Genomic DNA, 25,827 nt, shown 5'->3' on the forward strand with positions numbered 1-25,827 from the left:
TGTCATGTAAAAACCCAAATCAGTTAATACTCACCCTAACATCAGTGCAGTAATTAAAATTGGGTCAACTAAAACTCAAGTATTGTAGGTCCGATTTTTCATTTTTTTATTAAAAATGATACAAATTGCAAGATGAGAACGATTAACAAATAGAGAAATGCCAGATATAGCCAATTAATATGCAAATTCTCAGATTTGTTTGATAGAGCACTTTTATCGACCACGCCTTGCATAAACTTCCTGTTTCAATACTTAGCAGCTGTCTCTTGGCGTATTGACTAGTTGATCATGCAGCAATACGACAATCAACAAACGGCTAATCGTTATTAGTAGAATGCAATTTCACACTAGAGAAGAAAAAAAAACAATAATCAAACATCCTGATTAATTAATGAAAGAAAACATGCATGATGTAAAACCTAAAAATATAAATTAATTCTTTCTTCAAGACTACGGCGGATTCGCTTAAATGTTGTGACAATAACAAAAGGATATTTGAATCATTAATTACCCCAATTACTTATCCAATCAAAAAGTAACCAAACACTTTTAAACAGGCTTAACATATTCGAACACATAAAAAGTCAGTGGGGTATGTTTGACAATAATGTTGGTAAAATCCTAATTTCTATACCAACGCATTAACAAAAATTTATATTAATATACACTTTTAAATGGTATAAGATGGATTGAAAAACCATCAACAGCAAAAAACGTGATGTCCTTTTAACCTAACGACGGAAAGTCACGCTCGTCATTTACTTTCGGGGCTCTCGGAGCCTTCTCATCAATCTGAAAATATCAAAGTAAACCAATCAACTTTACTGAGTCAAATTGAAATAATATTTTCAATCATTTAAGTGGAAGATCGTATTCAAAGTAATATTATATACATCTCCAGCGGTTATTGTTCCTCAAATATGTAGTCCAAAGCCAATTAAAATATATTTTGGACGTGGTGCATATAATGAGGTGGTGCATCAATCAAATATATATAAATAACAGATTAATTTAGAGTTCAGTTTAAAACGTCATATGTCACGCAAATGAAAGTGACAGGAGCAAATTTGGAACAACTTATTTATACTCCAATCACAAATAATATAGTTGTATATAAGTTAGGCCTGTGTTCACAATACATTCATTTATTCAGTACTTACAGGCTCATCACGGAACCTTCTCTCCTCCTTTTCACGTGGAGGTCCACGTGGTCCAGGAGCTCCTCCCCTGCCCCCCCTTCCACCACGGCCGCCACCTCTGCCTCTACCACCACCTGGACGTCTGTTGTCGTAAAATTGAATATCAATGTCCAAAATGTGCTTTTGACGGCCAACCCTTTGCGGATATTCAGCGGCATCGTATTCCTCGTCGTCAGATTCCTAATGGAAAGGTTTATTAGTACTAAATACGCAAAACAGTTAAAATACTAACTAAAGCGTCGTCCTTTTCCTTCTTTTTCAGTTCAAACATCTTTTTCCATTGAGAAGGATCCTCTCCCTCGCCAGCTTTACGAATATTGTATTGAGGCTTAATACGTCCAGCGCGTTGAGCCTTCCATTCGTCCAAAGTCAGTTCTTTTGGTTCCTCCTCAACAGGCGCTTGTTCAGTTTCCGGTTCGTCTCTTTAATATCAAAACCATAAGTAATAGTTCAACAGCCATTTGTATAAAGGCTGTCATAAATGAGGGATCTCGAAAACGGTAACAGATACTGGTCAAATTCAGGTGATGTTTTGGAGTTTTGAGTTCAATAATATCCCAATTTAGAACTTGAAAATTGTCTATTACTTCTGAAAAAAAGTATTTATTTTTTTCTGAAATTATTTCAAGAGATTCAAAATGAACAGTGATTGTGATATTTGGAACATAGATTTAATTTAAAAAAATTTATTACCTTGATATGAGTGTAAAATGCGTCATATGATGGATGATTAAGACAAAGGCCTTTTTAGTGATCAGAAGCAAATAACTGAATTCTGAATCTATACTCACTTCTTTTCAGCGTCACTACTAACGTCGGGTTTGTCGGTCTCTCCCCAAGTTTGATCAGCGTCATTTGCAGGCCTTTCCACCTCCGATCTAAAACAAACCACATTACAACGTCGTTTTAAATCGAATTGGCTGCTTACTTACAAAATAAGATCTTTAGTTGATCCCCAGTTATGAGCGCCAGCACCGTCTCGCTTTTCTACCGGTTTTACTCCTCTGTAATCGTGGCTGCATTAATAAGGTATTGAGACTAACGCCATTGGAAATTTCAAAACTACAATTCCTTTTTTTTTTACTTCAATTTTTGCGAAACTTTTACTGTTGTTCAAATTGCTGCCATTCTTTCCGCCTTGCATTTCAGTTATTAACTTATAATTTGAGTAATGCTGCGCCTACTTTATTGTTTATTCTTAAGTTATGCTATCTACGTTATTAAATTTGACGCAACCATTTCCTATAGAAACAAGACGATTTCGCAATATTTGCACTTAAAAGCAGCAAGTGTATTTCAGTCCCCAGTAAATTAATAAGGAGATAAGGTGAATTATTTATAGCACTTTTTATGTAGGATCCAAAGGCGTAGTCGGATTATTTTCTAGATTCAATGGATTTTGGAAAATTTACAAAGGTGTTTAATTTCCACATGTTGACTACCAATTAAATAGTTTCAATGATAGAGCAGCTAAGTGAGGCACAAACTTATGATTAATGACATAAACATCAGCATGTTTTATTGTTTAGGTAGTCAATAGGTTTATATTTGCTGAAAAAAGAAGTCAACGAGGTTGCTAAGACACTTCTGGGCGCTTTTGCACAAGAAAAAAAAAATAAAAAAATGTGATTTTCTTACGTCTTATCAGATCCAGATTGTCTGTCGAACTCCCGTTTTCCGCGCCTGTCATCAAAAGTTTTTCGTGGTCCTCGCGGGCCACCACCTGGTCGATTTGCAGCCGGTCGTCCACGTTCTCCTCGCTCACCTCGGTCTCCACGGTCACCTCTGTCGCCACGATCCGCTCCTCGTTCACCACGTTCACTGCGTTCGCCACGTTCAATACGTTCACCACGTTCAACCCGATCGCCACCACCACGGTTACGGTTCTCAAAGTCAGAGTTTTCTCGCCTAGGTCGGTTTTCCCGGTCACTGTAACAAAAAGATAGTATAATGTAAAGTCAATTTAAAAATTTAATACTCCTTAACAAAGATGACCACATAGTTCTTTCTTTTTGTAATAATTTAATAATCCTAGGACAGAGGGCAGATATTGATCATTTTAGACTGAACAATGTTGTCTAACACTAGAGATGGGTCAGAAGAAAAAACCCATAAAAACCCTTGGCAACCATTGGGTTTAAACCTAAATTTTTTTTTTAATAACCTGGTTCTTTAAAGAACAACCTAGCCCTACTTAATAGTGTGGCCAACTGTCTACTATAATTAAAACAAATTAAACACTGTACATTGTAGGTAATTTCTTCTGGCTTGTGAGAGTTTTTCACTTGTTTTAGACATTTAAGTTAAATAAAAACAAGTAAATAATGGAATTATTTAATAACAACCACCCACCACAAGATTGGTGGATAGAAGAGTGAATTTAGTAGTCTTTTTTTATCCTGAAAACTGATAGAAAAGTAATACAAATTACAAACTAATCCTTTAGATGTTGAACTTCAAAGAAAGTATATTATGTATAAAATAATAGGTAACATTTTATTAACATCATATCATTATTTTTGTTGTTTTTAGATTATTTGTAGTGTAGCTTGAGGCTCCAAGGGATTAAACCCTTAAAAATTGTGAATCTTGTACAGAAATATATTGTTGTATAAGTTTACTGATACTGCATTTAAACTATCTCATTTTCCCACTAATCCTACTACCCATCCATTGGTAATAGGTTCAACAAAAAAGTTTGAATTGTTTATTTCTGAGGTAACTTCTAATACAAGGGTCAATTTTGCTAATCTTATCAAGTTTTCTTTTATTTGTGGTTAAAGATTTTACACATTTCTTCTTCATAAATATCAACTGTCTAAAAAGTTAATTTCTTAATTATTAAAGTCTTTGATTACTTCCATTAGAAAGTAATATGACAGCTCTTGTGAACATTATGCATACAGTCCACTATGTATCTTTACATATTCTAAAACAAAAAATTTTTGATATTGATACTTGTTTCATGTTTGGCAAAACAAGTTTTACAAAATTAGTCACCCATCTTAGCTGAATAATGAAGAATACTGGGCAATTAATTTAAAAACACTTTCAAACCAGATCCGCGATTATACACAAAGTGAAATAAGTGATACCAAATGTAGACAGCTGCAAGAAATGCCAGACAACATTCTGTAATGCAACTAAGGTTGATAGTACTTTGTTCTTTGCACACAAACACTACCAAACCATTGTTTTATTTAAATGTGAACTGAAAAGCTTTAAAATCATAAACCCACTCTCAAAATTGCATATGTTTACTAAAAAACTCCTACTTTAATACACATTGCTTTTGTTTTAACAGAAAGACATCACACCTAATTTTTAATTAGTAGTAGACCTAAATGCAACAGGATAAATAGAGATTTATAAACCCAAGGTTGAATTCAGTTGTATTTGTAATAATGATGTAAGAACAGTTTTTTTAAATTTTTGAAGTTTAATTTGTGGGTTTCTGTTACCTGATAAATTCATAATTCTTAATTTAAAATCAATAACACATTTTGTATAATATTTGCAAATTGGAAGTTGTTGGCAAGATAAATTTCAACAAAAATATTCATTTATTAATGAGAAAACTCAGAAAAAGCACTATCAATAAATAGTAGCAACATACATTTTGAAAAGGTTAAATAAACATTGCAATATATTTTTCTTCTTATAACATAAAAAAAATTATAAATTTTATTCTTTAAAGTAAATTACAAAATCAATTTCTGGTTCTATTTAGGGTTAAATAAAAATTAGAATAGCTTCAGCCTGCAATTAATAATTAATGGTTCAAATCAAAACATTGAAATTTTCTAGATTATAAATTTCACACATGGAAACAGTAAACTTAGAACTGCACACAACTGAACTTAAAAACACTGACTTAGTCAGCATTTATCAATAAAATTGAAAGAAATAAATGCATAATAACTCTGATAACACTTTTTTATCAGCATGTTAAAAATCACAAAGACTGGGAATATTTTTCCTGATATCACTTTAAAGAAAATCAATATGATATAATGGGTTTGGTCATAGTGGACTTATCAAAATTTAGTAACCAAAATATGACTCCCCCTTAGTCACACCACTGTGTATACCAGAATTGACAGTTTTTCTTTTTACCATTATACTTTGCAAACCACACCATGATAAATAATCCAGAACTATAGAGCACACATTAAAAATCAAAAGCAATATTTTCTTGATCATGTCATTGAAAAACTTAGTAACTGAACATAACCAAGCTTATCTCTTTCACAAGCAATATTCACTGGCTATTAAAAGATTAATATATCCAAGCAATAATAAAGGCACTGTTACTAATGAAAACATTTATTGCTTTTTTGCATGACTGTACTTTAGTCATAGGCAGTATCAAAATGGAATATTTTTATGGTGCTACTACAAACCTGTATATAAAATTTCCAATACATATAAAACTTAAGATAATTGCTGATCTTCTTACTGTCATGAATTAATTTTTTTTTTTAAACAGTTGCATTTCCACTAAATGGAGCCAATAACAAAATGTCCCTTTGACTAAATTAAACTATGTTGCAAAAAAAAACATTTTTTTACATACATACATAAACAGTTTTTTATAAAATTATTATAGTAGGACTTACCGATTCTCAGAAGGTCCATTAAAAGGCCGGTCCTCACGGTTTCTTCTGTTATTCCTTTCCTCCCGGTTTTCATTACTAAATTTATTAGAAGTTCTCTCAGGTTTGCCATCAACATTGTTGCCCCTTTGGTTTGGTTTGTTTTCTATAAAAGTAAAAAGCACACCTAATAAATATCATGCATGAAAACAATAAGTTATTTACTATGCAGACACAACTTGAGATTGAAATATATTAAAGCCCCAAGAGTAGCTATAAACACCAGGCAACAGTACAATTACATTACTTATTAGCTTCAATATTAATAATTGAGTAAGTACTGGCAAGTAATAAAATTGCAGAGTGTGCAAAAACAAACCTTAACTGCTCTATTTTATAGAACTGGCAGGGTTTTGTAAGAGTTAAAACCTAATATATTATGTAGAGTTATGCATAGGAACAAAAGGAAAAGGCCGACAATCGGCGCCAATTTTGGCCACTTACCGTCTCGTTTTTCCTGAACCTTGGTAGCGGTCGTCTCCTTATTTGGTTTTTTTGGAATACTAGTCACGATTTTTCCTTTCGGCGGCTCAGTTTTCACTTTGTTTTCCTTTTCGGCGACTTTGGTTTTCTTCTTTAATTCCTTCTCTTGCTCTTTTTGAAAAAGAGTCTCCAGCGGATCCGATTCATCGTCCAGGAACAAGGCGTACCTGTTGGCGACGCCGATACCATAGGAATTCTCCATTATGGTCAAAACGCGAAAATGTCTTCACAACTTTAAGATGTCGGAAGATTTATTTTGGCTACTTTAGCCTGTCTCTATTCACACATTCATTAAGTGCAATATGGCCGGTCACCGTCACACACAACACGAGGAGGGACGCACGCAAGAGAAGGGCAACTGACTGTGACTGAAAGATGAAAGCTCGAAAGCTGAAAGTGAAGTCTCGTCTCTGTCGACTGTCAAACTTCCATTTATACGACTTGTGTTGCTTAATCCGCAACCAAAGTTACACCTCAATAAAGTGTTGCCTACTAACAGCTAATGTTTTTTTTAGTTCAATTCTAGTAAACGCAAACGCGTATTTGGAAGACAGTGTTAACCTGAGTTTTAGGCTGTAGTTGTAGTAGCAAAATCTCCTTTCGTCAGTATAAGTTAATGTGGAAGGAACACTCTAGTAAACAGTCAGGCCAAAATTCGACTTTCTTTAATTAGTCAGTGCGTGTTACGTAAAAATTTCGGGATAACTTGTAAAATAAAAAGCAAGAAAACTTTACAATTTATGTGTTAAAACAGTAGGTCTACCAAATCTTTGTCTTGTACATCAAAAAATTTGCCATAAATATTAATTTCTGAGAATTTCTGTCGTCTCCCTGTAGTTCGTATCATATCATTTATTTGCATAGAATAGCGCATTCACCATGTGTCAAGATTTTTTCATAAATAATTTTTAACTAAAATACTACATTACGAAACATTAGAACTGAAATTATCAGAAGGACAAAACACTTTAGATCTCTAACGTACAAAGACAAAGGAATAAGTACTAAAACAGCCACGACAATTTATAAATCCATCTGTAGACCTCTGCTAGATTATGGAATTGTATTGAGGATAAACGCTACTGAGAAAACCAAACTATACATACACACCACAGAACAAATTTCACTAAGACTAATTACAAAAATTAGACATCCCATAACCCTTTACATAATCCATCCAACGAACTGTTTTATGAACGCACACAAATGACAAAAATTTCAGAAAGACTGCTACAAATTCAAACTAAATGGAAAAACAACCCTAACAACTGGACTATACTTGATCCTCTTTGTCTAAGAAGACAAACGAGACCTTTGCCTCCTGCACCCTATTGGAACAACTTAGATTTTAACTGTAAATTAAATTTTGATTTATTTTTTTTTGTAAATATTACTGTTAACTTAACTAAACTGTTTTTCGTTCTCTCTGTAATTGTAACACGGGCAGAAAGACCAATTGGTCGATATACTATATTATTTAACGAGCATGTAATATAAATATTACTCACAAGAGTACTGAGTAAAGACTAGGAGTGTTCTGATTCTTAGTGATTAACGGAAATCATTTTCTTTTTGTTATTGACTACATTAGTTTAAAGTGGCCTACATCATTTTAATTTTATGTATGATATTATACTTGGTGGCGCCATATATAAAGCAAACACTGAACTACTTTTTATATTTAGTTTGTGGTATTAGAGATGTCGCTAGGCGTTGCAAGCTGATCAATTTTTGGTTTCGTTATACATTTTTTCGACTTTATGGTGGACTGAAATATTTTTATTCAAAAGTTAGGGTAAAATAGGAGTAGGTTATATAGTATTTAAAATCAAAGACTGTGTTTACTCATGACTGAATGACATTTATTATTTTTGATTATAGTTATTAATTACGCCACAACCCTTATTGCGATGTTAACATTCATAGTTTCAACGCAATAGGTATGACCAGATGCGGACAATAATATCTACATTTCTTTACATTCTTTATACAAATTTAATACATATTATTTACCTTACTTAATATATAACAAGAAAACAATTATTACGTAAAGTTCATATAACATACGACGTGTGAAATGATGTGATAGTAGATCAATTGCGGTATTTAGGACCACGACTATAATAGGTAAAATATGCGTCAAGAAATTGAATAAATCAAGACAGCAACTAATAATGTACAAATTAAAAACTAACATTTATAAAAATGTCCTAATAAGTAGTACGGCTTCAGAGTGAATTGACAACAATTTATAATTACAGTAATAACAATTAAGATCATGTGCTCAAATTAACCACGGCAACAACAACAACAATTTATACACAAAAATCTCAGTAAAATACATTTAAATAAATAAACAATAAGGATGCTTATCAGTCATCAACTATACACACATATAGGAGATTGATTTAAAAGCTACCGACAATACATTTAGAGTGTGCGAGAACCTGTCAAACTAGCTACAACAGTTAATATGACATAATATAGGTAATTAGGTATATCAGTTTTGGTAGAAACATTAAGAATATGATGTGTCATAGGCGTAGCAGTAGGGCAAATTCGGAATTGATTTAAATAATGTTTTTGAGGAATATTGCAATAAGCGAAAATATAGACCCCTTTCATGTTACGCCAATGTATGCGATACGTAAAATTACATAAAAATTTGTCTCAGATCTGCGGGTGAGGTGATCATACTGCATTGTGGGCACACTTTCTTACTCCCCTGAAAAAAAAATGAACATCTGTTATAAAGAAGTAATAATATAAGAAATAGGTCTGTAGAAGATCAGAGAAATAAAGTACAGTGATTGGCCAGATGTCATAGTCACATGAGCGTTCAACAAATGAAGGTTGACATTCTTTGATTTATAGTTGGAAACCAGTTAGAGACTGCAAACCAAACAGGCCTAATATTGCCAAAAAAGAATTTCGGCAATTACTGCCCTTTATGTAAAATGTCATATACCTATCTGTAACCGTTTCTGAGTAATTTTCGTATTATAAGAAAACGTTTTCTTTTTGGGTTTTGTGTTTTGTCGTGTTAAGTAAAGTTAGTTCTAAGAGTGGATACAGAAAAACGTCAAAAAAAAATGATACGGTGTGGTTAAAAATTGGCCTCCAAAAGTGGGTTCTAAAAAGGGCTAAAAGTCAAGTTTTCCAAATGGAACACACCTATGTTTATAATTTTATCTTATTCCCTTCAAATTTAGCATTTATTTATAATAATTAATTTATTCCCTTTATTTTTAGTCAGTTTGAGTTACTTATTTGGAAAATAGAGACAGATTGAGATAAAATTATCGTGACGTCAATATCGCTCAAAAGAGGGAGAGTCAGAATGATACTGCGCCGATATGCATGCACAGTCGTTTATAGGATAAATAAAAATAGTTTGTAGTGATATTTGAAAAAATATCAATTTTTCTAGTAAGTAACATAATACGAACATGGCTAAATTTTCTAAGGGGAACAAAGTAAAATTATAAAAATAGGAATAGGAGTGTTCCATTTGAAGAACTTACTATTTTTTAAATTTATTTATTGAATTCAATCTTTGACCACCCCGTATCAATGTTTTTGACGTTTTTCAACACCCACTCTTATTAGAACCAACCTTGTTTAGCACGACAAAAACGTTTTGATATGCAAAATTTACAATTATTGTTGTAGTAAATGTAAAATTTCACATAAAATAACAAATATTTTAGAAACGGATACAGATGTATATGACATATTATATACATGAAATATGTCTAGAATTTGTTGTAGAATCCCAAAAAGAAACAATATTCATGTTTAATTTAAAATAAGCGAGTTGGTATCTACTTCCAGTTTAACCGGAAAATATTTTAGATGAATTTCCTTATCGACTCGGTTATTACGGTTTTTCCATAACAGATCACCGCGGTTCGTGGTGGACCACCCTGTAGAGGTTCAATATCACTGTATACCGATTAACCATTTACATTTTTTTAGAATTGACAATTATACAGGGTGTTTCAGGAGGAAAGGAACACCTTGATTTAAGAAATGGTTAAGAATCGAATTAAACATTATGGGTTCATTTCCCTTTCCTCCCGAAACACCCTGTATAGACCTAACCATCTTCAAACAAAAGAAAAGTAAATCTGTTTGGCTAATGTACTGTTTACAACCAACAAGAAGTATTGTTAGAAATAATTTTTATCAAACCTTCAAAATTCAAAGAAAAGAAATTAGTTCCTGTTATGTTATTTTTTGTGTTAAAACAATTTAAATAAAAAATTACACTAGACAAATGACTTGAAGACTCCATTTGTATTGAAAGTAGTGAATTATTAGTCTGTCAAACTTTATAACAAAGAGATTTTACGGATGAATATAAGCAGGGCTATTTATATGCAAATTTTAGTTATATGGAAATTTATGTTTGAAAATTATATTCACATTTCCTTAAGTAACTCCTTGAACATACTACAAGAAGGGTTTTGGGTATTAAAATTTTCTTACCAAAGTATGTAGCCAGCATTCTTCGCAGTGCACGTGCCAACATACCGTTGATATGACTGGTTTTTTGTAGTGTTCCTAAAAAAATTGTTTTAAAAATGTTTTCTTTTGTAGTTCAGGTAAATTACCAAGCAAATCAAGCATTTATATTCATCCGGTTGAGGTGTATGATCGTCACCAGGTGGATGTTCACCATTAGCTGCAGCTTCAGCTTCAAGTTGCCTAATCCGAATTCTAAGCTCTTCTATTAATTGTAGTCGACTGCTGGGTTCAGCATCAGAAGTGCTCACATTGCTGTCACATTGTCCACTTTGATTAGATCGATTCGTCTCCGATTCTAGTTTAATTTCCACGTCCCCGCTTGAGTTAACTGTCGCCACCTAAAACATCCCTTATGAAATTACAAGCTCTTCGCCTGGTGCCTTTTACTTTACTTGTGATTGCACCCCGTCTTTTTCCCGATGACTTTCTTTTATAAGAATGTCCGATTCGGTGTATTGTGAGGGTCCGAAACTACTCTCTTCCGGCTCATCTCCGTCTACGATCACATCTCTTTCACTGTCAGTTTCAGCAATTTTAAGCGACATATTCGAGTTGCCCGTAACTGACGACGAAGCCCTTTGCCTTTGAATTTCATGCCAGTCTTCTTCTGAATCTCCTTCGACATCTACGGTTTCATCGTCTTCATTCAGATTCTAAAACAAAAAAATTTCTTTTGTATTTCAATAAAAATATTTCTAGCTGAACCAAACCTTTCTTGAGCACTGCTCGACATGCATGTTTAACTCTTCTTGGGTTCGGTGAGGTCGACCGATACAAATCGGACATCCGTCGTCGGCTTTGCGTTTTCGAATTTTGATTCTTAGTCTACCCTGTCGGTTGTTTTTGATTCGTTGAAAAGTCTGAGTAAACATAATATTATTATTAGACTTCGATAATCTATTGTACCTACTGAACTTTTGAAACAGATTATACTAGAAAGTCATCAGTAGTTATAATGATGCAAATTTTATATACTAATTTATCATATATGACACATTTAAAACCGAATTTTATTACATGGTTTATTTACAAAACTATACACATTAATCCATAGACAGAGTGGTCCAGTTTTAAATGTCAATAATTCACCAATCGATAGCCCATCAAAAAATAAGTTGACATGCATTATGTCATTTTCCTCAAGAATGCTTCCTAAGGAAGACACAGACCTCCAAAGTTCAATTTAAAAAATCTTTACTGTCACACTTTTTCACCAATTTTGATCAGATTTGGAACAAGTAATAATGAAATGAGTACTCGTAACTGTGATGTGAATGACATTCTTCAAAATTGTTTAGATGCGTCGATATAGGGGGATAGTCTTTATTTTCTACGCTCACTGGAAATTATTCAAAATTAACACTGAAAATAGTAAAAAAATAGGTTTTTTGGACTATTGTTAATTTTTTAGACTATAGGTAGTGTAAAACTGATCATTCAGTCAAACTTTTTTTTATTCAATTAAACATTGCTAACCGTCCGAATTTTTGAATTAATTTAATTCTACAAATTACTGTTCAAGACTAATATCGTAGCATTTAATGCCAAAATTGTTTACTTTCATCAATGAGGAGTCTTGAAACTTAACTTTTACTATAAAAATTAGTTTAAAATTCGATTTTTCAGTCTTAAAGCACAGTAAAGCGTCTAGAGGTCAATTTAATACTGACAAAGCGTGAAATGGCATGTTTAAGCCGATGGAAAATGTAAAAATAGCTTTTTTAGTCTGCTATGTCAAAAACTTATAGAAGATAACCCTAAAACTCGATTTTCCAAGCTGAAAGCAGTTTTAAAGCCCTTGCCTATGAAAAGCAAAGTAAAAAAAATTGAAAAGTAAGTCTTTAAGTCAATTTTCATAAATCTAATGTCAATATCCTGTATTTAAGACTATTTTCAAGACTAAAGTATTGAAATGTATTTTCAAATTATGAAAACTTTTGAGAGACTTCAGACTCATTTTTTGGTGTCCAAGTCAATTTTTAAGATTGAAATGTGTGAATTTGTAGTAAAAAATTTTAGATAAAGTAGTTTTTCATGGATACAAGTCAATTTTCACTACTAAAGTTTTTCAACTTATCTGAAAACTATAACTACTGACTGAAAGACAGTTTTTAAGCCTCTCAAGTCAATTTTCACAGTTTTTAAGTCAATTGTCAAGGCTACAGTCTTTCAATTTGTCTGAAAACTATGGAAACTGGTTACAAATACAATTTTTAATCCTATCAAGTAAATTTTTACCGTTTCAATGTAAATTTACTGGTTCTCTAAGTCAATTTTTAAAACTAAAGTCTTTCAATTTGTCTGGAAACTATGAAAACTGGCTACAAAGACATTTTTTAAGTTGGGTTGGGTGGGTTTTGGTTCTTTGAACGTAATAACTCACTTATCTCGTAAACGAAGTTTTAAATCAGAATTTTATAAGAGATACTTATTTTGTCAAATTGAACAAGTAAAGTAAAAAAAAACTAAATTTTTGAAAAAGATCCAGTGACGTAGAGAATAAGACAGACAAATGAAAACCATCTTTCTGTATTTACACCACTGGACAGTTTCGACAAACCTCATTAACATCACATAATGAGTATTAATTTCATATGTATTTGTTCTAAATTTGATTTTTATCTGAACTTTTATGGACTTTTATGTATTTTCCTTGGGAAGCATTTTTCAGGAAAGTGACATAATGTATGTTAACTTATATTTTGATGGGCTATCGAATGGTGAATTATTGACATTTAAAACTGGACCACCCTGTATATAAAACTCAATCATCACATGATTATCATATTATACAGGGTAAGTCAGGTTAAACGGCCAAACCTATACCATGCCTAGAGAATTGGATTTTAAACAGAAAGTTGTAATTTTTTTACACTAACACCACCATTTCTACAACAATCGATAAAAGTGCATTTATTATGTTAATAATTAATGAACTTATTTTTAAAATGCTAAAAACAGTTGATTTATAGTTGTTTATTTGGTTTTAGATGAAAACAACCAAATCTACCTATACAAATTGTAGGTGAATTTGCTAAATATATGTCTTTTCGTGTTTCGTAACTAAAGTGAAAACGAAAAATAGTTTTTCTTAAAGCAAAATTTCCGCTATTTATAACAACCAAAATATACTAGATTCTTATAAGGTATCTGATACAATTATATAAGATATCCTATATTCCTCTATGTTTAACTGTTAAAGTATCCTTAACGACTGTCGTCAGTATTTGCAAATTTAAATTTTTGTATGTTGAACTGCATTTACTTTTGTATTTTCTTTCATATTTTAAACTCATTTTTAATTAATTAGCATATCACTTTAAAAATCGACTAGTATTTGAATTTTAACGCGTATTTTGTTCGATGTTTAAAATTGTAAGTTGTAGAAAAATAAATTGCATATTTAAGTTAATGTAACATAACACAAGATTTACAGAAAAACTCCTTTATGTAGGTAGCACCTAAAATTTTACAAGAATCTTGCTTTTTGCTTTGTGTTGTCTTGTGCAAGAAATGCACGACAAGTATAAGTAAAACGTCCTGTTTTCTATTACATCAAGACATAAAAATGTAGTATAAGTATTGAAAACATGGATGAAATGGTTAATGCAAGACAAGACTTTATAGAGAATCAAACTTTGCAGTTAAAAATCAAGAACCAAAACAACTGTAACTTCATCTTGCAGTTATAGTACGTAGCTTATTTTATAATCAGCTGTTCTAATGCTTTGTTTGTTTGCATTGTGACTTTTCGTAAAATTATTTAAATTTTAAACTGTTAAAAGAAACAACAAATTTTACTTAACTCTATGTAATTTTTTAGATGTCCATAACTATACTGGTTTAAACTATTCTAGAGGAAAAACAAATGTTGTTTGCCAAAAGCTAATGTATGCTAAAACCCAGCCAAAATAGCTTACTTGTAGAATTTTGATGCAAATATATCATATCATTTGACCCACAAATAATATAGTTTGAATATTAAATAATGATGGAAAACATTTTACCTCCCATCTGCCTTCTGGTCCACTATCTCCAGGAAGAGCTGGAGGTCGTCCAGGATCCCTAATATTCCGTTTTCTGCTAGCAGCAATACCCGTTCCGTTAAGTTTATACAATCTTTCCAATTCCTGCATAAAGTGGCCTTCCAGATCACCAAGGGATATCGACACGCCGCAGACTGGACAACTAGAGGGGTCCCTTTTTTTCTTATTCAGCACCAGATCTGAACCACAAAACTTTCGGTTAGGAAAGGTTATTAACAGCATAATGAGGAAAAACAGCAGTAACAGCTGAGTTGGGGTAAACTGTTTTAACCGCGGGGTGAAGAGGATAAGCGGGAAGGCTTACAAAGGATTAAATCGATCGAAATACATTCGAAAGTCTAAATTCTAAATCAAAGGTGTTAAAGGGATCGTGTGGAATGTAAGGTTGCAAATAGAACAAGGTAGTCGCCGTACGTATGTTCCAAAGCTAGGAAATCAGATTCCAGTTTTCCAGTAAGGGATTCGATTGTGGGCTTAAAGATTTTGTTGGAGGAGGAATGTAAATATATGCGGCAATGGGATTTGTGGGAGAAATCTGGTCATTGTAACCGAGCTTACGTGCCAGTGTATTTGTCATCTTGTTATTCGTAATCATACTTTAGATATATATTGGGTTTTGGGTCAACGCAGTGACATTGAGGTTTGTCAAATCAGATTGTAACCGTATTTTGTAACACTTTTTTTAATTAATAATGCCAAAAATTGGCGTATACGTGGATATCATTAACTTCTCGCTTTTATGAAATGAATATGAGCAAGTACCATTCCTTGCATCTGAATATGTAAGTATTCAGCTAAAAAGCTATATACAGGAAAATAGTGAGACTCCACAATATCGTGGAGCAAAATTCAAACTGAGGAACCATGCAATATACTGTAAAAGTGGTTTAGTTTTCAGTGTCAGCCATTTTTCCATTCTCACAATGAGAATGAGCATGTGAACAAAACTAGGTTCTTTTTGATTTGATTTGGCTATTATTCACCACTATCCTTTGTTCCAAATTACAAAATCGTGATTTAGTACATGTATTTATACATAATTGACTAGTACAAAACCATATATATTTATAAACAATCTTTATTTTCTACACGAAAAGGCTATCGACCACATGGTCTTTCTGTCTATGTTTACAAATTTTTTATTCCTTAACAATTTTTATATGTAGATAGAATAATTGGGAAATACATGAACGAAAAATCTCTTAAAATACTACATTTTGCAAACTTTCAATCTAGATTAAAGTATGGGATAATTTTTTGGAGTAGAGATGCAAGCATTGCAAGTGTTTAGTAACTCAAAAAAGGGTAGTTAGAGTTGTTAAGAAAATGGATATTAAGAAATCTTGCAAAAATGTATTTAAGCAATTGGATATTGGGTATATACCTATTTGAGTGTCGCATGTTTCTGTGTAGAAATAAAAACTTGTGTCAAACGTTGTGTTCTGAGAATTATAACACAAGATTATGCTTGTTTTCTTACTCTAGGCACCGACTGCACTTGAGTCAGAAGAGTCCAGAGTATGTATGTGCGTAAAGCTGTTCAATAAATTGCCTTTAAAACTCAGACAAATTAAAAGTGTAGCTGCTTTTAAAAAATAAATTAAAAAGTTGCTAATTAGCCTAAAGCCGTATACTCTGGATGATTATTTAAACATGTAAATAAATTATAAACCCTGGTAAATTAGTGGTAAGTTAATTGTTTGTAAGTAGTACAGAATTGTAATTTTGAATAAAATACTTTTGATGGCCTTCTATGACATTATTGACATATTTCAATTGTTATCTTTTATGTAAGAAGTTTGAAATAAATTGTTATTATTTGGATGTGGGAAGTGATATCCGGATTGTCTATTTTGTCTAGTTATGCAAAGTGGATTTATTATTGTCCAGTTGTTAGGATTGCAGTTGTATTACTCTGTCAGTTATTTTAGTCATGTTTGTTACGTTCGTAAAGCAGTTGGTTGGAAGGGTTGTGTAGTGGATTCTCAGGGTGTCGAATTTTGGTTATTAGTTTTAAAGCAATCTGTTCTGTAGTTTGCGTGTATTTTTAAGTTTTGTCAGTAGCGTTTGCTCTGAGTATGTGTCCATAGTCCAGAACTGGTTAGCTGTTTTCGTGCTAATACCTTTGTATGTTGTACTGTTGTACAAAACCATTGCACATTTTCCTGCATGGCGCCCCAATATTTCCCAACAAAGTAAAACATTGTGTCGTCAGTAAGAGTTCAACCTTAGGTTCACACTAATTATTTTCACGGAAACCTGACTGATTCTCTATTAAAATATGCTCTCGCAATGCTCTTGTCGTGTAACCTCAACTGTGTTTATAGATTTGAACAAATAGAAACTTACCACTAGAGAGCAAGGCGTTAACAACTTCTAAAAAACAATCAGTCAACAATCTTTTGAAAGTTTCACTCAGGATTTTTTAAGCTTTTCAAATGGTTTTCAACTTTCCCATAGTTAACAATTTAAATCTAGAAAAATGTTTATTTACTTCAGGGGTGACCTGGTTTTTACAGGTGTCAGAATTTTTTAACAGAATTATATCTTTAATAGATCCTCAGAACTTGAATAGAGTTATCGATTACCTAGTGCCATTATAATTAATTCAAAACCTGCTGATTAATTAATTTCTTTGGTATTAAAGACGTTTTAGTAGTGAGTAGACGATTTTTTTCTAGAAACGTAAATGGTCCCGGATCAAGCAGTTTCGTATATTTGCCATGCGTAAATTCCGGGTCTGATGACTTAAGCCGGCGCTGATTTACGCGGACCCAGCAATTAACACGGTTAGCCGGCTAATCCCGTGAATGATGTCGGCCGCCGCTTCGCTGACGAATGCCATTTGGGGCCCCCGCCTTAGCCCATTGGGGCTAAGCCCCCGACGTCAAACGCTCAGATTTATATACACGCCAACCTATAGATTCAGGTACATAGTAGATGCATTAAAACTGATAATTAACCGATCACTATAACTATTCTAGAAATTGTAAAAAAATGTCATCAACACGTTATGGGTAGCGAGAAAATCAAAACGTTCATAAAGTGCTCCCCAGGGAATTGGTGGCATGTTGTTTGGGGACGCGCGTCACCCTTATGAGAGATTATGTGGTTATAAGTATACGTCCCTAGCTAGAACGGTATTACTTTACAGAGGAAAGATTTATATACACCACGAAACACCATATTAAATCTGGCCCGACCAACGTTATTTCATTTAACAACCCAAGTAGAAAGCATTATATTAGTTGTACTATAGCCATTATTACCGTTTCACCTTTATAAATTATCTACGTCTTAATAGGAAAAGATTAATTTTTGGTTATTAACACAGCAACATTAGGGGGAGCATTTACGTACGACACTTCAGCATATTTTGCTTTGTCTTCTCATTTTGACGTACTTTACCATGACATTTAATCAGTTTTTCGGATATAAAAGAAAGTAAACTTTGAAAAAGAGCGTAACAATAACGGACATGAGATGAAATGGATATATGTTTCATTTTCTTGTCACGACTAGCTGCAAAACAAGATATTAACAAAGTTTCAAACCCTATGACCGTAGTTTGGCTTTTGTGGACAGCGGTCGACTTCCTATTAATATCTAATTTACCCTCTGTAGAAGAACGCCTTGCCATGCAGGGGTCCCAGCAACAGAGTAACTTCTTTCCCAAATACTGTACGAATTAATTAGACTAAATAAAGAAAATATAAGTCTATTAATAATATAGAGAGTTTTATATATTTTATATTTGTAAAATGTTTAGTATTTATAATTACCAACCCAAGAAATTGCTCAGCTGGTCAGGTAGTTGCCACAACATGCAGACAGAGCAGAGTGTTAGTGACGAGTCAAAAGCTATTCTCTATGGAAGTTATCTTCTAGCTATAATTCTTTCCAATGCTATTTCACTAATTTGGTACAAAAAATATTGCTTTTCTTACTATAAAAGATGAGAATATTATACTTGTTGACATTGCAGGAGAGCCCATTCTTTTCACATCACATTCTACATTTACATTTTAATCATTTATTCTAATGTTCCTATTTTTCTGAAAATGAATAAAAAGTCGTAACAACGGAATACAACTTGCTTCAACTAAGTTGAAAATAACATTAACCTTGTCGTCAAAACACAAAATCACTAACTTAGGCTCGGTCTTGATACCTAAAAAACCTAACGTTTCGGTGGAAAGTCTATTACCGTGTTCAGAGAATCTAAAAAAAAAGAAACAACGGAAGAACACAGAAAACAACAACTTAATAAATATTGAACATGATTGTGGTACAAATTAGAGCTCCGAGAAGGGTTTGTCAATAAAAATTTACATTAATTTTGACTTTTGTCATTCCAAGACGAAAGGTTATTTATTGTTGTAGTGAAAGGTGGGTTTTATAATGAAAACAAAATTACAAGAAATTTTAGTTTTGTTTGATATGACCCAGTGTTATGTTATAGTTAAATTTGGTCAATATTAATAGAGGATGTCGCAACACATAAGTCATTGTTTAATCTAAAACTATGCACTTGGAGGAATTTTATATATCACGTTTCTTGTAGATTCATGTGTGTGTTTTGAGTTCTAAATATTGTTTAGCTATTCGTATGATTTTGTCAGAAGTACCTGAAATGTTTGTAAAAGGTCAAGCAATCAAGCATCTTGTAATAATGTATCATTTATGTAAAAAATCATCTTATATTGTAACAGTTACTTGTGTTTTATAAAAGGTTTATACTGTTTCTGTTAGAGCAGTTTTTAGAACTTCAGTTCCCCTAGATTGTCACTTTTTAACTTTTGACAAAGCATTTTGGCAACTCGATTGTTTATTAGTCAATTTATTTACAACATTTCCACTCAAATCCTATAAGGGGCATACCTAGAATTTTTCGTCAAACTCACCTTCATTTTCCGATTATTTCGGGTCGTCCTTTGGGCCTCAATCCTTGGATACTCCTGCAATTCTGGACCTTTAACAGGCATGACCTTTTTTCTAGAGTTTGAACCAAATAACATGGCAGAGCTTTCACGCGTAACAGTCAAAGCCATGCCAGGTCTATTTAGCCACTCTGTCAACTCCTTCTTTTCACCCTTAATGGCACCTCGAAAAAAGGACGTGCTTTTGACTGTTGCTAATAGCGACTTTCCATCTAGTGCCCGCAAAATGAGGCACCAGACCTCAACTGGGAGGATTGGAAGTAACGCTGAGCAAGCAGAGACAAAAGGTACTAGTCGATACATCTTGATGCTTTGGCAGTCGAAAGAATAATGATCAACTGCACCTGTAGCGCCTCTATTTATACTAGAGCTGTGATCGCGCAAGCGTGACAGAGGTGAAGGTTACGATGTTGACGTGTGCGCTCACCCACAGCGCCTAAGAACGTTTGTTCAAACTCTGTAGCAAGTAAATAAGTAATAAAGTTGACTTATTTTCCATTCTTAACTGACCTATAATCATTTTTGTTATTTTACTTCTTTAAATTTTGAATAATATAGAGCCACAATAATAAGTTTGTCTAATCTTTTATCTAAAAACAGTGCTAATGGTTTTTTCAAAAAATTAATAAAAGGTAAATAAATGTTTTTTCTTTTATCCATAGTAAAACATGGTTCTATAAAGGTAAGTTTGAAGTTTGGACTGCAAGACTGGTCATTATACTTTTTTAAATTAAAGGATAAAATATTATAATTAAAGGTAAACATAACTATCTTAGAAAGCAACACATATCTATAGTTGGTTGGGTTGAGCATTTCATATTTATGTAAAAAATCTTATAAACACTTACTTATTTTATAAAAGGTTTATATTGTTTCTGTTAGAGCAGTTTTTAAAATTTCAGTTCCCCTGGTATAAGAGATTGCCACTTTTCTATTTTTGACATAAATTGCATTTTGGCAACTCGTTATATTGAAATTATTATTTTGCTAGAACTCCAAAATTTGTATATTTTTCAGCAAAACAATGTTTATTAGTCAATTTATTTACAACATTTCCACTCAAATCCTATAAGCAGTTTTTAAAACTTCAGTTCCCCTGGTATAAGAGATTGTCACTTTTTTATTTTTGACATAAATTACATTTTGGCAACTCGTTATATTGAAATTATTATTTTGCTAGAACTCCAAAACAGATATACAAATATTTTTCAGCAAAACATTGTTTATTAGTCAATTTATTTACAACATTTTCTACTCAAATCCTATAAGGGGCATACCTAGAATTTTTCGTCAAACTCACCTTCATTTTCCGATTATTTCGGGTCGTCCTTTGGGCCTCAATCCTTGGATACTCCTGCAATTCTGGACCTTTAACAGGCATGACTTTTTTTCTAGAGTTTGAACCAAATAACTTGGCAGAGCTTTCACGCGTAACAGTCAAAGCCATGCCAGGTCTATTTAGCCACTCTGTTAACTCCTTCTTTTCACCCTTAACGGCACCTCGAAGAGTTTTCCTCAAAACGGAATCTCCTCTAACAATGTTACCGAAAAAGGACGTGCTTCTGACTGTTGCTAATAGCGACTTTCCATCTAGTGCCCGCAAAATGAGGCACCAGACCTCGACTGGGAGGATTGGAACTAACGCTGAGCAAGCAGAGACAAAAGGTACTAGTCGGTACATCTTGATGCTTTGGCAGTCGAAGGAATAATGATCAACTGCGCCTGTAGCGTCTCTATTTATACTAGAGTTGTGATCGCGCAAGCGTGACAGAGGTGAAGGTTACGATGTTGACGTGTGCGCTGTACCACAACGCTTTTTTTTGTAAAACAGTGACATTCAGCAGCCATACATGAAAGTTGTTATTCTGTTTTCTAGAAGTTAATTTCTTTAACAAGACTTTTCGTCGATTCGATTTTTCGAGTTGTGTAATGCAATATTGTTATATCAAAAGTCACATGATGTGCTTAATAAAAACTGAAAAAGGTCAGATTTTAAAGTAATTTTTGAATTGTTGGATTTTAAGAGTATAGTTTTCCTACATTTTATAGTTAAAAGGTACGCCAAATATATTCCTAAAATAGTTTATATGAGGAATATTTAATAGTCTTGGTAATATGCTCAATGATTGCGGGGCTTTACGTCTACTATAGAGCATCATTATTATTATTTTAGTGATCTTTAAGGTAACTAAATCTGTTAATATTAATATATCTCTCGTTGCGTTTAACTATTAGGAAAGCGTACTTATATTAAATCAATATTATTTTGAAAATAACTGTAGTCCCGTAAACTAATTAGCCGACAGCAAATAAATCATTTGCTATCACAGTAGTTCCCATATGGTGTGCCTGTCTTATTGAACGCGTCAAATGGGTTTTTACTAGGCAGATTACGAATAATCTGGTTCGAATATAACAGGTGGGTTAATCTCTCGAGCTGCAGTTATATTAAAACCAAAAACCGGCGAACCTTGTCGGATTAGGTATAATACCATATTACAACACTTAATTAACGAAAAAAATTAAAATATTATCGATAATCTAATTCCCCGTACTTTACTATATCTCGTTAATAATTGACAGTTCTTTTGTTTGGCCTGTTGATTCCGTCACTCGTATCGGTTCTGGTTAATTTGTCAAACGGTCCAAGTGGCTGTCAGCTAGACGAGGCATTTACTGTATGTGTTCGATTAAATGATTATAATGTCGTTTACTTATCTGGGATTTGATATGCCAGCCATTAAGTTAATTTTATGTTTTACCGCATTTAGTGGAACAGATACGTACGGGAAAAAGACCCCGCAAAAGAATTAAACTGTGGCCCGCAGGTGCTCTAAACATGATGCGGGTCGTGTCGATCTTTCAAACCAAATCCACCGATCTGTCTGTCCTCTTCCCTGACTATTTAAATGACAAATGCTAATATATTTTGGGGCTTTTAGCGGATAAACAGATTTCAGCTTGATATATATTTTTGCTTCTTAGTTCCCTTTGTTTATTCTTTCGCTTCCGCTTAAACACTTCATTACTTATGGCACCGTACAATAAATGTTACGTAGGAGTAGCGGATTAATGTCCATTCATTTCACCCATACTAAGCCAATCTCAGGAAAAATAAGGGTGTCGTTTCAACACCAAATAATCCGCCACTGACGAGCCACTCGCTAAAATTTTAATATAAATTAAAAGGTTTTGGGAATTTAAACGATCAAAACGAAATGAAATACAGAGTTTCCCTGAATATTTTAAACTTTCTTTCAACTGTTTAACGCTAGAACACGAAATAAATGCTCGAAAGTACGTAGGGGTTGTCGTTTATTTGCGACGCTCCCTAATAAACCTCAAAGTTTTAAACTTTTTTTCGTTACCATACCAACAATTTTAAGTTTTGTTTACATTATATTTATTTCACTAAATTTTATATTCTTTTTTTTATTATAACATGCGCAGGCATAATCAATCATTTATTCTTCTTTTGCGGCAGTTTTTTTGTTAAATTTGTATTATCCATAAAAATAATTCCATTAATAAATTATAGTATTTTTTCTGTTGGGCCTTTATTTAGTTTTGTGTAATTGTTTTAATTTTGAGTCATGACTTTGTTGTGATATGGAATCCACTTATGACTGCAGCGTTTAAATTTGTCCGATGGAAGTATTTTATTGTCTTTTTTGAGAGACTATACAGGGTGATGCCAAAGTTGGAGCTTTCCTTTCACCTGCGAATAGGGCTTCAAAAAATAAGGTTTTTTTTTTGTTTGACGCTTTTTCGAAATATGAACAATAACGAAGATACAGGCTGTCAAAGCTTTTACTGAAAAAAAATAAAATAAAAAATAACTTTAATTTAACAACTGACAGGTTATTCCTTATCAACAGATATAAACTATAAAAGTTTTTGCTGGAAACGTTTATTTCAGTTCATTGTTGAAGATTATTGACATGTTTGTTACTATGTGCAGGTTCTTTAACTAGTAAGTTTTTAGTTTAATTTTTTTATTTTGTTGCGTGTATAAGGTAAGTCCCATAACTAGAGTCCAGATTTCTAGGAATTTTGCTTTTTGTAAATAATAAAAGCAACCAACCTTTGACATCTCTAATGTGAACGATTTACGCAAAAACACGTCCTTTGATTTTTTTAATGCTATTTTTGCTTCTTTCTTCTTTTTGTGCTTAATTTGATTTTTTGTGCTTATTTGCTGCTATTTTTTGTATGGTTTTAAGTTGAATAGGCTAATTTACAATTGCAATAGCTATATTGAGATATTGAAGGCTTCTGAGAGACAAAAACATACCAATTATCTGTTTCAAAATGGGTAAGAGTCAATTTACAAATTTAAACTGACCAAATAATTTCCAAATGTTCCGGAGTAGTCTAAAAAGTGTAAAAACATTCCAAAACACTATAGAAGCTTCAAAATGCCTTGCAAAAGCTTACAAAATAGTCTAGAAGCTTTCAAAAGCTTTTAGAACAGTCGAAAAGCTTCCAAATCTTATCTATAGAAGCTCTCAAAAGATTTCTAATACAGTCTAAAAGCTTTCGTATGCTTCTAGAGCAGTTTAACAGCTTCCTAAAGTTTCTAAACTGGTCTGGTTTTAAATGCCGTAAGAATATACCAGGTGTCCAAGAGCACCCTGGACATAGGAGATTAACATGGGAAAACGGTTTTGATTTTTTTGCGCCTGTACGGTTGATTTGATTGAAAAATCGTATTAATGAAAGTTGTAGTACCAATCACGGACTAGTTTTCTGTATTTTTTTCAGATCTCTAACTTGAGCCGTTTTGTCGTAAAACACGAACAAAAATGCGAAAATTTAAACTTTTGGCCTGCACTGTATAGGCGGTTGTCGGGCAACGGGTAAACAGATCATTGTTGCTGGTACGGTTGCTCGACAACCGCTTATACAGTGCAGGTAAAAAGTTAATATTTTCGCATTTTTGTTCGTGTTTTTCGACGAAATGGCTCAAGTTAGAGATCTGAAAAAAATACAGAATACTAGTCCGTGATAGGTACTACAACTTTCATTAATACGATTTTTCAATCAAATCAACCGTACAGGCGCAAAAAAATCAAAACCGTTTTCCCATGTTAATCTCCTATGTCCAGGGTGCTCTTGGACACCTGGTATATATTTTGACAAATGACACTTTACGTCACATTTCTACCATTAAACTAATTAAGGCAGTTAAAGACAATTTTAAAAATTCAAAAAATTTGTGTGCCAAAATTGTTAGTGGATCATTATTTTTGCTCAACCTGTACACAATTTTTTGCTCTACACCACTGAAAAGAGCACTTCAAGACGATTTGTTTGAGTCATTGAACCACCATGAACTCCCAAAAATAATCAAGCTACAGGGTGTTAATTGAACTAATTTTTGGTAAAAAGTGCATCAAAGTAGTTTTTGGAAAATATCTCGAAAAAGGTACACGGTACAAAAAAAAACATTACAGAAACTCCAAAATGCTTCTCAAGCAGTCTAAAGTCTTCCAAAACAGTCAAGTTTCCAAAAGCTTTTAGAACGCTTTAAAGGCTTCCAAATGATCTTCAACTAGTCTAGAAGCTTTTAAAAAAATTCAAAACTGTTTAAAAGCTTCTAAAAGTTTCTTGAACTGTCTACAAGGTTTCAAATGCCTTAAAAGCAGTCCAGAACCTTCAGTGTTTCTAAAGTAGTCTAAAAAGATTTCAAAACACTGCAGAAACACCAAAATGCTTCTAAAACAGTCGGAAGCCTTTCAAAACAATCTAAAAGCTTAGAATTTCCAAATGCCTCTAAAGCATTCCAGAACCTTTAATATGCTCTTTAAACTGTCCGAAAATCTTAAAAGCTTTAAAAAATTTGTTTTGTGCTTTTTAAAGCTTTTTTACAGATTTTCATGCTTTTTTGAGGAAAACAATTTTGCTTATTAAGCGCTTTTTTTCACGATTTTAGTACTTTTTAATCCGGACTCTACTCATAACACAAGAATAT

General features: G+C 32.8%; 2 protein-coding genes across 3 annotated transcripts in view; both read right to left on the bottom strand.

The window, feature by feature from the left end:
* Positions 1-82: 82 nt before the first annotated feature.
* LOC145738573 (uncharacterized) lies at positions 83-6,703 on the bottom strand. 2 transcript variants are annotated; one of them, XM_081993411.1, is made up of 8 exons: positions 6,299-6,703; positions 5,819-5,960; positions 2,838-3,128; positions 2,132-2,203; positions 1,991-2,077; positions 1,432-1,621; positions 1,161-1,379; positions 83-792 (listed from the first exon to the last, which is right to left on the bottom strand). In XM_081993411.1, exons 1-8 carry the CDS (start codon positions 6,537-6,539, stop codon positions 727-729), a joined length of 1,308 nt encoding a protein of 435 aa, XP_081849537.1. In that variant the 5' UTR covers positions 6,540-6,703; the 3' UTR covers positions 83-726. The 2 variants fall into 2 exon arrangements, with proteins under 2 accessions (XP_081849537.1, XP_081849539.1); XM_081993413.1 differs by lacking the exon at positions 2,132-2,203.
* A 1,474-nt stretch (positions 6,704-8,177) lies between these two features.
* The window catches only part of LOC145738827 (E3 ubiquitin-protein ligase RNF220-like), an 85,469-nt gene continuing 67,819 nt past the window's right edge, over positions 8,178-25,827 (bottom strand). Inside the window, exons 6-11 of the mRNA XM_081993907.1 lie at positions 14,875-15,092; positions 11,578-11,727; positions 11,260-11,520; positions 10,954-11,205; positions 10,829-10,903; positions 8,178-9,062 (exon numbers count right to left, since the gene is read on the bottom strand). Coding sequence (XP_081850033.1) covers positions 8,991-9,062; positions 10,829-10,903; positions 10,954-11,205; positions 11,260-11,520; positions 11,578-11,727; positions 14,875-15,092 — 1,028 coding nt within the window. The 3' untranslated portion in view covers positions 8,178-8,990. The remainder of the gene's footprint in view (positions 9,063-10,828; positions 10,904-10,953; positions 11,206-11,259; positions 11,521-11,577; positions 11,728-14,874; positions 15,093-25,827) is intronic.

The sequence above is a fragment of the Ips typographus genome, linkage group LG16 (genome assembly GCF_016097725.1).
Source record: "Ips typographus isolate SLU linkage group LG16, UJ_Ityp_2.0, whole genome shotgun sequence".
Classification (NCBI taxonomy): Eukaryota; Metazoa; Arthropoda; class Insecta; order Coleoptera; family Curculionidae; genus Ips; species Ips typographus.